Source organism: Grammomys surdaster, unplaced genomic scaffold, assembly GCF_004785775.1.
Source record: "Grammomys surdaster isolate TR1022 unplaced genomic scaffold, NIH_TR_1.0 125889, whole genome shotgun sequence".
NCBI classification, from domain to species: Eukaryota; Metazoa; Chordata; class Mammalia; order Rodentia; family Muridae; genus Grammomys; species Grammomys surdaster.
Genome location: NW_021620714.1, coordinates 1,559,194 through 1,572,936, shown reverse-complemented (window position 1 = coordinate 1,572,936; position 13,743 = coordinate 1,559,194). Strand labels below are relative to the sequence as shown.

The 13,743-nt window shown below is 42.2% G+C and overlaps 1 protein-coding gene across 4 annotated transcripts in view; it reads right to left on the bottom strand.

Annotated features, from left to right (window-relative positions):
• Positions 1–12,997, bottom strand: part of Sec22a (SEC22 homolog A, vesicle trafficking protein) — a 60,879-nt gene extending 47,882 nt beyond the window's left edge. For 3 of the 4 annotated variants that reach the window (XM_028752213.1, XM_028752216.1, XM_028752214.1), the window contains exons 1-2: positions 12,565–12,673; positions 3,295–3,493 (exon numbers count right to left, since the gene is read on the bottom strand). In XM_028752213.1, coding sequence (XP_028608046.1) covers positions 3,295–3,493; positions 12,565–12,595 — 230 coding nt within the window. In that variant the 5' untranslated portion in view covers positions 12,596–12,673. Of the gene's footprint in view, positions 1–3,294; positions 3,494–12,564; positions 12,674–12,910 lie in introns of those variants that run through there. The other variant, XM_028752217.1, reaches the window with a different exon arrangement.
• Positions 12,998–13,743: the final 746 nt, after the last annotated feature.

Here is a 13,743-nt window from a genome sequence, read left to right as displayed (position 1 = left end):
CTCTCTCTCTCTCTCTCTCTCTCTCTCTCTCTCTCTCTCTCTCTCTCACTTCGCTGCTGCTCTGACATGTGCAAGGCACTATACTAATGACAGCCCATACACTGAGGAATGTGCTTTACCAGCAAAAAGACCCGTGGGCCACAGCAGTCAGAGAAAACCTATCATTTCCCCCATACACAGAAGGAGAAAATTAAAAGAGCTGTCTCCATTTTAAACAGTACTATTCTTACATTTCCTCTTGAAGCCTCTAGTCTTTCTCTGCCAGGTCAACTAGACTTCAGCGTGAGGTACTAAGTGACTTAGCCTACAATTATAACTTGTTACTCTGACACTCAATTTCTATACAGATTTGAAAACCATTATACTAAAAGATGAAGACTTAAAATAGGTTAGGCTGGGCTGGAGAGGTGGCTCTGTGGTTAGGAGCATGTATTAATGCAGAGGTGGCTCACTACTGCCTGAAACACCAACTCCCAAGGACTTCAAGGGGACCTGTGCTCACATGTGCTCAAATCCACATGTATAGAGCCCCCACACTCCCACACATGCACATACTCAATTGAAAATAAATATACATTTAAAATAGATTAGGCAATGGTGGGTCAATTTCCTCAATGAGTTGTAACCCAATTACAAAGAGCAAATTAGAGAATTTTAATATTTAAAGAATTTTAATAAGTGGTGAAAAAGAGTAGTTGAGCAAGTTCTACATGCAATCTGTGAAGACAGTGAGATCATCAGGAAAATGAAATACTAGCAATGCGAAAGAGGGTGGCTCAAAACAAGCAGGCTAAAATCTCAGCTTTGAAAGAGAGATCCTTAGCATGGCCAGGACAATGAAGGGCAGTCTGGTGGCAGCTTCAGAGTGTGTGCCATGATGTTGCCACTGCAGAGCCCTTGAGTTTTTATCTGCCTTACAGCAGGGAGAAAAAAAATTAAAGTCAAGTCATACAAATAAATTGTCAATTTATATTAGACTAAGTCTGCTGCTACATACTGTGAACATCCTAAAAGACTAGAAAGCAACCTGGCCTTCTTTAACTTCAGTGAGCATTTCTGCCCTCAAAATTTGAACTGTATCTATGTGAATGGTTCCAAAATCCCCATCATCCCTCCACTAGATTGGACTGATCACATGAAAGCCAGGTATAGCAGTGCATGCCTTTAATCCTATCCCTGGGAAGGCTGAGTCAGGCAGATCTTCTGAGTTCCAGGCTAGGCTGGTCTACAGAATGAGTTCAGTACTGTCGAGGACTACACTGTGAGACCCTGTCTCTTACAAGAAAACAAAAATCACATGGGATTTCACTCTCTCTCCTTCTCCAGGGACCGCTCATTTCTGAGGACACTATCACTCTGTTCAGTTCTCTTTGCTCCTTCTCCTCATCTCTGGTATTCTACCTCATAGGCTTGGCCATGTCTTCCTTTGAGCCATTCTTCTGCTGGGCATTTTCTTTCTCATTTGTACATCTCATCTATTTTCTACTTCACACTCTAGTAGTAGGTTGACCTCTCTGTCTTATCTGCCTTAAACTTTCTGTTTTACTCTCTGTCCTACAGTCTTGGGTTTGCTTTGGTTTTGTACTTTGGTCTTTGTTTCTATGTAGTTCTAGCTAGCCTGGAACTGACAGATCTGCCCACCTCTGCTTCCTGAGTACTGAGAGTAAAGGCACGCACCACTCCTCACCCCATTTGTTCTTTAATCAAATGGCTTTCTTCAAACCTGCAGCAGTGACCTGTGCCTGCTGTATGTAATAGTGTGTGACCTGGAGCCACACTAGTTGTCACTTGTCTCACAGCTCCTGCACATCTTTATCCGCTAGCACCACGTCAAACAATAACAACCTGCCATGCAGCGCTCACACAGCTCCTTCTGCCTCGCTTTCTTACTCTTACATGTGATGCCTTGTCCTGCAAGCCAACTTTTAATTCTTCAAAATATACTGTCTGATCTTAATAATAGGGCTATTTGATGATATAACCCACATGGACCTTGTGATTATCTGCCTTCCTTCTATGTTCATAATTAGCATCATGGCCCCCAGGTTAACTGTTCTAGTTGTTTCATATAGATGCTGTCCAAAGTAGTCTCACTTGTTTCCACAGTTTTAACAGTTTCCATTTTAACAAATCATAAACTGATTTCTAAATCTAAACCCCACAATTGTCTTCTTTGCTAAGCTTCAGGCTCATACATCCAGCTGACCGTGCCCCTTGGACATCTAATGGACATCTGAGATTTAGCATGCCCAAACAGAACTCTTACCAGTGAAATGCAACTTAAACCTCTCTAGTCTTGCTCATTTTAGTCCCATTAGGCATGCAGTTTCTAAGGCCAAAAATCTACATATGATTCTCTTCTTTTTCCTTCACATCCTAAAGCCTATCAGGGCCATTTACAGGGTTAGGCCCAAAGTGTAGCCAACTCCAATTCCTCCTCATTATCACCCACTCAAGCTGCAGTTGCCGTCTCTACAGTGCCCCCTAGCTGTCACTCTGCTCCTGCTCAGTCTGCTCTTCAGAGTGGCTTGTTCCATCTACTGGGAGCCCAAACCAGACCATACAATACTCCAGCTTAAAATTCTCCAGTAGCTTCCTATTGCATTGCATTAATAAAGTAACACACTCACCATGGTGCCGAGGACCCTAAATAGCCTGTCCTATTCCTACCTTTCTGACCGCAAGTTCTGCTACCTGACTGACCCCACAACACGTTAGCCCAACTGGCTTTCCTTCCACCCTTTAAGACGGATGGAAGTGCTTCTCCACTAGCTGCAGCTCCAGCCTTACTCCCTATCCACAGGGTCCTTCATACAACTGCCTTCGTTTTCATTTTTAAAGTTTCTGTTCAAATATCATTCTTCCTGAAGGACTCAGTCAGCACAAAGTAAAGTCACACTCTATCCTATTTGTCTAGTCTTAAAGGATAGACAGACAGAATTTCCCCTCCCAGTAGGATAAAACTTTACTTCTTAGCATCTTCCATTACAATTTGCCTGCTACAACCTTGTGTATGTAAAAACTCTTAATAAATATTTATCAAGCAATTTATAGGAAGCACTATCTGCAAAATTAATATTAAGTTTTCTAAAGCTAGAATCAAATCCAGAGGATCTGCAAAAAAATTAATAACACCATGACGACAATTTAACATAAGTTCAGAACATGACTATTGACTTTAACAACAAGTTTTTCAGAGTCACTCAAACATGAAATTCTACTGCAACCACTTATATTTCATTAAAATGACAACCTCTAGGCAAATGACTCTAGTGAAACAAACTGAGGTCTTACTTAATGTTATAGTGTCCAGTTTTCAGTGTACATCTATCAGGAAATTGAGCAAGTTTCCTTGAGAGCATTTTAAAGTACTTTCTGCACTCCTGCATTCCTGTGCTCTGCTCATAATCAGTAGATGCAGACAGTGGTAGTCCATCCCTGACACGAATGACTGAAGCAGATAAAATCATAGACATTTCAACCCACAGAAGACCTAAAATAAAATGAGAAATCTGAATTAAATAAAAATCAAGACCAAAACAGGTAAGCATTTATACAACTTTCAAAATTAGTAATAATCAGAGTATTAATTAAAATAATGACAATATATTCCAAGAACCTTCCACTTAACAAGGTTTTTAAAAAATATATATCTTATTTTATGTATATGAATGTTTGTCCACATGTATGTATGCACAACATGTGCACGCCTGGTGCCCTTGGAGAAGAGAGGGCCCTTGATATGTTAGAACTGGAGTTACAGAGAGTTGTGAGTAGCTATGTGGGTAATAGAGTCTTCTGCAAGAGTTAACAAGTGCTCTTAAGCACTGAGCCATCTCTCCCACTACCAAACAGGCTTTTTAAAATGGCATTTGCAAGCTGGGGAGATGGCTGAATAAATAACACTTGCAGGGCACACCATCTGATGGTGTGAGTTTGGCTTCCTAGAATACACGAAAAATGGAGACATGGCTATACGAGTAAATATCTATAATCCAGGTAGTTAGGAATTGGAGACACACGAATTCCCAGAAGCTCTGAGGCCAGATGGCCTGGTATATGGCAGTGAGCAAGAGACCCTGTCTCAAACAAGGTGGGAATGCAAGAACCAGAACCTTAGGTTGTCCTTTGACCTCCACACATGTGCTGTGGCACACATATGTTCCTCCACACATATGCTTGACCCCTAGCCAGTGTTCATAGTGCTAAAAGTTGCTATACAAGCTACTGGAGAAAGGCAGCCATCCACTTCACCCAACTATGAACACTGTAAGCTCTAATAATGACCTGCCTACAGTGCCCAGAGGTGGCAATGTGTTACAGGAGTAACTAATCTTTTTTTTAATTGAATTTAAGATCCACTCCATGAGCCAGTACCCATAGCTACCTGAGCCTGGATGGCTCATGGGGCGAGGGGGAAACCTACTAATTTTCTGTTAAATGGTTACTGAAGTAAAATAATTTCTATCCCAATAGATCAGTGCACCACTCAACCCTAATCAGAGAAGCTGTTTCTCAGAGTAGACAGTAACTAACACAGAAACCCACAACTGGACAATATGCAGAAAATGAGAGCCCTAAATGGGATGTCTTTATCATACCTGTCCCCTCAAAGCTCAGGGATCTATGCAGAAGAGGATGGGGGTGGAAGGGTGCAAGACCCAGAGGTGGAGGATGGGTTCAAGGAAAATAGCATTTTCCAGGCACAACAGGGCAGAAGTACATATGGAGCTCACAGAGACTGTCACCGCATACACAAGATCTGTACCAACTCAAGCCAGACAAAATCTAGCCAAGAAGCTATTAGCAATGAATAGCTGCTGGTAAAAGTAAAGTTAGTTTCCTTCAATGGGAGTGACACTGAACACAATTATCAACCACACTCCAAGCAAGCCCCATGCTCAGGAACACAAAAGGGACTCCTTGATTTTTGCTGTTGTTGTTTTGGTTTTGTTTTATTTCGTTTAAGAGAGACAGACGCTCAGGATTGTGGTGCATGCCACTATTCCCAGCACTTGGGAGGCAGAGGCAGGTGGATTTCTGAGTTCGAGCCCAGCCTGGTCTACACAGAGAGTTCTAGGTCAGCCAGGATGCCACAGAGAAACTCTAAAGGGGGCGGGGAAGGGGAGGAGGAAGAGGAAGAGAAGGAGGAAGAAGAGGAAGAGGAGGAAGAAGAGGACGAGAAGGAGGAGGAAGAGGAAGAGGAGGAGAATGAGAATATGAAGCTGGGTGGATAAGGAAGTGGAGGAGGATCTGGGAAGAGTGGGGGTGGCAGCAAAAGAATATAGTCAAATATATTGCATGAAATTCTCAAAGAATAAATTAAAAATAAAATAAACTTGAGAGTTAAAAAAATGAAAGCACTGGGACTGGAGAGATGGCCCCGCAGTTAAGAGCACTGACTGTTCTTTCAGAGGTCCTGAGTTCAATTCCCAGCACCCACATGGTGGCTCACAATCATTTGTAATGGCATCCGATGCCCTCTTCTGCTTTGTCTGAAGACAATGTAATCATATACATAAAATAAATATCTTTTTAAAAAATGAAAGCATTAATAGCAAATACTGGTGACTGATTCAGAGACATTGTCCTGCTATGTAGCCCTGGCCGTCCTGGGTCCACTAGCCCCAAATTTATAGTAGACCTCCTGACTCAGCTCTGGGGTACTGAACTTATAAATATGTACCACCGTGATCAGCAATAAATTTAAGTATGTAATCTTACCCTGAGGAAAAAATTCATAAATCCAGGTAAAAAGTTAAATGAATACTCTTAAAATCACATAATTTAAAAATATAAGATGACAAATAATAGTATACCCATATGACAGAATACAGTGTAGCAACTAAAAGGTATCTGAAACTAAAAAGCTTAATAATGTGGCAAAATCTTGATGTGATAAGTTTAAAAAGTTTTAAAAAGCAGGATAAAAACTGCATATTTTACTAGGTAAAGTGGCACATAACTATGATCGTAACACTTAAGAGGGCAGAAGAGGGAGGATTATGGGTTGGAGGCTAGCCTGGGCTATAACACAAAGCCTTGTCTTTAAAAAAATGTTTTAGACAAACATATATTCAGAGATTCCTAATATATACTTCCAGCTAATAAACAGAAGCAGAACACAGCTGCCAAGGCACTGAAAGGTTGTCAGAGGGGTGTTTCTACTTATCAGTAGATAAAGATTTTTTTCCTATGGAGAAAAAGTTACCTCTGTCCAGAGTAATTTAACATCCAAACAAATTAAGGAGAAGACAAAGAAGAAGATGAAGAAGAAAGAAAGGAAAAGTGCTGGAGAGATGGCTCAGTGGTTAAGAGCACTCATTGCTCTTCTCCTGAGTTCAATTCCCAGCAACCACATGGTGGCTCACAACCATCTGTGATGGGATCCAATTCCCTCTTCTGATGTGCCTGAAGACAGCTTACAGTGCACTCATATACATGAGATCAATCTATCAAACAAACAAACAAATAAATAAATTTTAAAAAAAGAAAGGAAAAAAGGAGGAGGAGGAGGAGGAAGAAAAGGAAGAAGACGAGGAAGAAGAGGAAAAAGAATAAGAGGAGGAAGAGAAGGAGGAGGAGAAAGAGGAGGAAGAGGAAGAAAAGGAGGAGGAGGAGGAAGAGGAAGAAACAACTAGAATACAGAGACCCAACGAACAATGAAGCTTTAAGTAAATTACAGACATACTCTATTCACCTTAGGATAAGCAGTCTTTTTCACTTCAAAAATCATACCACCCTTTTTAATAAAAGGTTTACTTTAGATTCTTATAGGAGTATATTAAAAATCGAACAATTGCCCTCACTTGGTCCTTTTGCCTGGGGCAGACACCTAGCTGGTCTGCTCCCGTGAAATTACCACATCCTGAGCCATCCTAGAGGAGCCACTGCACTCAGAACAACAGGTAAGAACCCTTTCCCACTACCCTAAGCCCCAGAGCTACAACTGGGAGCCTGGGGCGCTCAGGACCCATCAGCCACTCAAACCCCGACCCTCTGGAATACCACTCCCCTTCCGCCCCTCCCTTGGTCCTTTTGGCTAGAGCAGACACCTAGCTGGTCTGCTCCCATGAAGACACTGTATCCTGAGCCATTCTAGAGGAGCCACTCCACTCAGAGCAGCAGGATTTCAGGATCCCAGAGGTGGCCTGAGTCCCAGGAGTTCTTCCACCGAGGAGCTCAGAATCACAGGATCACAGAAACAACTGGATTCTGAGGAGTTCTGACACAAGCAAGATAACTGGAAAGACAGGTTCCAGTCAGAGACAGTGCAGGTAGCACTAGAGTTAATCAGATGGCAAAAGGCAAGCACAAGAACATAAGCAACAGAAACCAAAGTTAACTGGCATCATCAGAACCCAGTTCTCCCACCATAGCAAGCCCTGGACACCCCATCACACCAGAAAAGCATGATTCAGAATTAAAATCACTTCTCATGATGATGATGATAGAGGACTTTAAGAAGGACATAAATAACTCCCTTAAAGAAGTATGGGGGAACACAGGTAAACAGGTAGAAGCCTAGCTAAAGAGGAAACACAAAAATCACTTAAAGAATTGCAAGAAAACACAACCAAACAGGTGAAGGAATTAAACAAAACCATCCAGGATCTAAAAATGGAAGTAGAAACAATAAAGAAATCTCAAAGGGAGACTACCCTGGAGATAGAAAACATAGGAAAGAGATCAGGAGTCATACACCCAAGCATCACCAACAGAATACAAGAGACAGAAGAGAGAATCTCATGTGCAGAAGAAACCATGGAAAACATTGACACAACTGTCAAAGAAAATGCAAAATGCAAAAAACTCCTAACCCAAAATATCCAGGAAATCCAGGACACAATGAGAAGACCAAAACTAAGGATAATAGGTATAGATGAGAGTGAAGATTCCCAACTTAAAGGGCCAGTAAATATCTTCAACAAAATTATAGAAGAAAACTTCCCTAACCTAAAGAAAGAGATGTCCATGAATATACAAAAAGCCTACAGAACTCCAAATAGACTAGACCAGAAAAGAAATTCCTCCTGTCACATAATAATCAAAACATCAAATGCATAAAACAAAGAAAAAATATTAAAAGCAGAAAGGGAAAAAGGTAAAGTAACACATAAAGGCAGACCTATAAGAATTATACCAGAATTCTCACCAGAGAATCCATTCTTATCTCCCTGTACACAGCTCAAGTCCAAGTGGATAAAGGACCTTCATATAAAACCAGATACAATGAAACTAATTGAAGGTGGGGAAAATCCTCGAATACTTAGGCACAGGGGGAAAGTTCCTGAACAGAACACCAATGGCTTATGCTCTAAGATCAAGAATTGACAAATAGGACCTCATAAAATTGCAAAGTTTCTGTAAGGCAAAGGACACTGTCAATAGGATGAAATGGCAACCAACAGATTGGAAAAAGACCTTTACCGATCCTATATCCAATAGAGGGGCTAATCTCCAAAATATGCAAACAACTTAAGATGTTAGACTCCAGAGAACCAAATAATCCTATTAAAAATGGGGTACAGAGCTAAACAAAGAATTCTCAACTGAGGAAACTCAAATGGCAGAGAAGCACCTAAAGAAATGTTCAACATCCTTAGTCATCAGGGAAATGCAAATCAAAACAACCCTGAAATTCCAACTCACACCAGTCAGAATGGCTAAGATCAAAAACTCAGGTGATAGCAGATGCTAGCGAGGATGTGGAGAAAGAGGGACACTCCTCCATTGTTGATGGGATTGCAAGCTGATACAACCACTCTGGAAATCAGTCTGGTGGTTCCTCAGAAAATTGGACATAGCATTACCTGAGGACCCAGCTATACTATTCCTGGGCATATACCCAAAAGATGCTCCAACATATAACAAGGACATATGCTCCACTATGTTCATAGCAGCCTTATTTATAATAGCCAGAAGCTGGAAAGAACCCAGATGTCCTTCAACAGAGGGATGGAAACAGAAAATGTGTTACATTTACACAATGGAATATTACTAAGCTATTAAAAACAATGAATTCGAGAAATTCTTAGGCAAATGGATAGAACTAGAAAAGATCATCCTGAGTGAGGTAACCCAATCACAAAAGAACACACATGGTATGCACTCACTGATAATTGGATATTAGCTCAAAAGCTTGCAATATCCAAGATACAACTCACAGACCACATGAAGCTCATGAACAAGGAAAACCAAAGTGTGGGTGCTTCAGTCCTTCTTAGAAGGAGTAACAAAATACTCATGGAAGCAAATATGGAGACAAATCGTGGGACAGAAACTGAAGGAGGGGCCATCCGGAGACTGCTACACCTGGGTATCCATCCCTTGTGCAGTCACCAAAGACAGGCGATGATGTGGATGCCAGGAAGTGCATGCTGACAGGAGTCTGATAATAGCTGTTTCCTTAGAGGTCTGCCAGAGTCTGAAATATATAGAGGCGGATGCTCAGAACTAACCATTGGACTAAGCATGGGGTTCCCAGTGGAAGAGTGAGAGAGAAGACTGAAGGAGCTGAAAGGGTTTGCGGCCCCATGAGGAGAGCAACAATACCAACCAACCAGAGCTCCCAGGGTCTAAACCACCAGCCTGGGAGCACATAGGGAGGGACCCATGGCTCCAGCTGTATATGTAGGGGAAGATGACATTGTCGGGCATAGGTGGGAGAGGAAGTCCTTGGTCCAGTGAAGGCTGGATGCCCCAGTGTGGGGGAATTCTTGGGTGGAGAGGTGGGAGTGGGAGGGTGGGTGGGGAATGGGGAAACGGGATCACATCTGAAATGTAAATAAAATATCCAATAAAAAAATTGAGGGCAAAAAAAAAAAAGAAAATGTGGTATATATACACAATGGAATTCTATTCATTGATTTAAAAATAAAATAATTAAATTTTCAAGTAAATGGAAAAAAAATTTGAACAATTAAACAAACCAGGAGTGTGCCTGTATAAAGGCCTACCTAGAGTACACACACAGAAGAGCCAGGCAGTGTGGAGGCTGAGAAAACCAGGGAAGAGTGATGAAACTAAGGCAAGCAAGAGGATGTAATGACTGCCTGGGAAGCTTTGGAAAGGGTATCAGCTTTTTCTACCAGGACCATAGATAAATCTGATAAATACCAATCTCTCGATTAACTTCTGCCTTGTATTTTTAATAATAAAATACAAATTCAGTTTTGAGACATCAGGCTTTTTTTCTCCTAAATCTAAATTAAAGAAAACTTTGTTCTATTTATATGTGCTTGAAATATTTTGGAGGCTTGCTCTTTTAAATGTTTCCTCTGCTTACCAAATCATCTTACATAAAGGATGGTACCAAAGTGTGGGAACTAATTGTTACATATCATTTTGTTAAAATAATTTCTGAACTCTGAATTATAAGGGAGTAATCTGAAAATTGGCTGCATAATTGTGATGCAAAGGCTGGAGCCAGATTGATTGAACTTAATTGACCATATTAATTGGAAAGCTCAGACTGTGAGAAGACTGAATGAAAATAAAGGAAAAAGGTACCAAGGACTTCCAGACTTTATTGTGATGGTTTGCCAGCACTGTCTACCTCATTAGCATCCTTGCTGCTTGCTTCTTCTGTGGCCCCTGCACGGCACACTATATGTAAACCTCAAGTTCCACAGCAAAATATACCAATGATAAGAGAAAGGGGCCCTAACATACATCAGTACCATATAGTTCAGATAGGTATAAACTTCAATTTCCCCGTAAGAAAACTGACACTTGCTCAAGTTCACCTCTAGTATATCACAGGGCTGATACTTGAGCCTAAAAACATTACTGCTGTAACAGCCTTCCCAAGCCAGGAAAGCAACAAGCAGGAAAAAACAGCCATACATTCATACATACATTTGTTTGTTTATTTATTTATTTATTTTTAATTTAGACAGTTCCACAAAGCTCCAGCCTGGTTTGAAGTCACCAAGTAGCCAGGACTGGTCTTGAACTCCTGATCCTCCAGTCTCCACCTCCCAGGTGCTGGTATTACACGCTTGCATCCTAACACCTGGCTTAGCTGACCATTTTTAAGTAACAATAATAATAAATAGGAACATTTCCTTTGAAAGGTAACATAATACCGTAATTTAAAAAGTCAAATTCAGGCTGGGGAGATAGCTTGGTGGCTAAAGCACTTACTAAGCAGTTATGAGGACTAATAATGTCCAGATCCCTAAAGCTCAAAGAATAGACAAGTCCAATAATCCCTATAGATGGGAATCTCCACGAAGGGAGATCAGCTAGCTGAAGTGACTGGAACTGGCAAACTCCAGGTTTTTTTTTTTTTTTTTTTTTAAAAAAACCATCTCAAATAAATGGAGGGCAATCAGATCAGGGACTATACTGGAAGTCAACATCCAACCTTCATACACACCTACATATACAAGTATACCAACATACATTTGAATACACACATACACATGCACACACAATTAAGTGTAAAATTAAAAAAGAATACATGAATTTTAAAAGGCCAAACTCCCAGATTGCCCAGATTTAAATCCATGGTCTAGCAGATACTTTCAGCTTTACTTTACAAAGCCTCAATCTCCTATCTTACAAGGTCCTTTTTAAGATGCCAATAGCCTCTATCTCTATGCTAACCAAAGTACTTGCCTGTAATCTACTAAAAGTTTAAGTATTTTGTTATATTCCCTACTGACAAGCTACCTACCCTCTGAAGGCCACCTACCCTCTGTAGGCCAAGCACTTCACACACCTCATTTGAGCCTTCCAGGAACCTATAAGGTTGGGTATTAGTTTCATTTTGTTTTGGAGGAAACACAAGTCTCAAAACTTTAAGTCATTTGTTAAACCCCTAGACTAGTAAGTAATAAATTGTTACTAACTCTAATAACTCTATGAAACATTGCCTCTAAACATATCCAAGCTTCTTGACTACACGGAGAGGAAGGTCACAAGTATCTCTTTGCTAGGAGTTTCTTTTCATACACCAAACTAAACCATACTTAAACTTTAATCAGTCTCTGAAAATAAAGTACTAAACTAATGTGATCGTCTTAAGTGGAAAAAGCCCGATGCTTCAGTAACTTTTGGTTAGGAGTGTCAGGTTCAGTTCTGTCTTCCTTTACACACCAGAAGCTCTAAGTATTGTTTAAGATACCACCTAACTTCTCACAGTGGTGGCAAATGGGTGGGTACCAGTAACATGGAATGTGATTCCGTTTTTAAAAAATGGTTGTTCTACCCATCAGCTGGGATTCTATCACCTGTAGCCTGGCGGAACACCCAGGCTCTGCCCAGAGTTAAGCACAGGAGGGGCGGGTTCTGAAGAGTTCCAACTGCTCCATGTGAGGGTGACCCCGGAAGCTAAGTAGCAAGAGATCCCCACTTGTGGAGCCAATTTCTCAGGTCTCTTTTCTGCCACAGAAAGTCACCAAGTACCTTTAAACAGGGCCTCACGGGATTTCCCAGAGCCAACGAGGCGATCTCCAACTGCAACGCCCACTCGGACTTCACAAATCACAGGGTACAAGCTACCCCGCCCAAAAGAAAGAAGGAATGCCACCTCAAGCTCTCTCTCGGGCCACCTACCAGCCCGAGTGAGTCGCTGTGCTTCTGACATCGGGGGCCATGGAGTCAACACCACGGCTCGTTGGCAGCCCGGGGAGACCGTCTCTCCTCATCAGCCGCCCCTACTCCGGCCGCCCATCCTAGGGCTGGCCTGCCAAACAGCAACCGCCGTCCGCGAGGCTCGCAGCCCTAGGTCACAGGGACCCAGACCCCGCACACCGGCCCTCCTAAGCTCTGCGACCAATGCCACCAAGCTCCGGCTCGGACACTACCGGTCAAGCCGAGGTGGAACTCCGAGAGCGGCGCGAGCAGCCGGCCAGAGCTCCGAGAGACCCTGAGGAAGCTGAAAAGAGGGGCCGGGCCGTACCTGTCGCTCCGGGACCCGCCGCTCGGAGTGACGCGCCACGCAGTGCATTGTGGGGCCGGGAGTGGCCTTCCAGGGGATGCCCGCGTCCAACGTGGCTGGCGCCGGCGGAGCTCGCGCCGGCCTATCGGGTGCCGTGGGAAGCATCCAAAGACCCTCCCCTTTCCGAGGCCCGCCCTATCCCCGCCTCGTCCAGCAGAGATTGGCGGGTTTTCCTGCACCTGCGCCAGGAGATTCCCTTCTCTCCTAAGAACAGAATTATACTGTCCTTCCGAAATAAGGCTAATCTCTTTCACCTGCTGCTTTGTGTCTGGAAGCACTTTGTCTCTCGTGCGCCACTTGGGACAGAGAAAAAGCTCCCTCTGGTGAACAGGGAAAGGATCTTCTTCCGTCAAGCACTACACAAAGAAACTTACCAAAACAGAGAGAAATGCCAGATGCCAGCCTCAGTAGCTCCTCCCAGCCCACGAGATTATGTATTATTAAACAAGCATATGCTGAATATCAATTAAGTGGTAGGCAGCATATTAAGCATGTTTTACAGAAATGTACACAGCACTCCTTTTAAGGTATAATAGGAGTAAAAGGCATTAAGGCAAAATTGTTACAGAAATATACATTGTGATTGGTACTGTGAAGAAAAACTAATAGGTACATTGATGAATTAGCTGTGGACTGTTGGGGAAGAGCTCCATGATTAAGTACCTTTTAAGGTCAAGGCATATTAAGGGAACTTTAAGAATGTTCTAGGCTCTGGAAACATGATTTGTGGGCATTTAAATTGTTCTAGGAAGGTGTGCTGGTTGGTTTCTGTCAACTCAGCAGAAACTTTAACA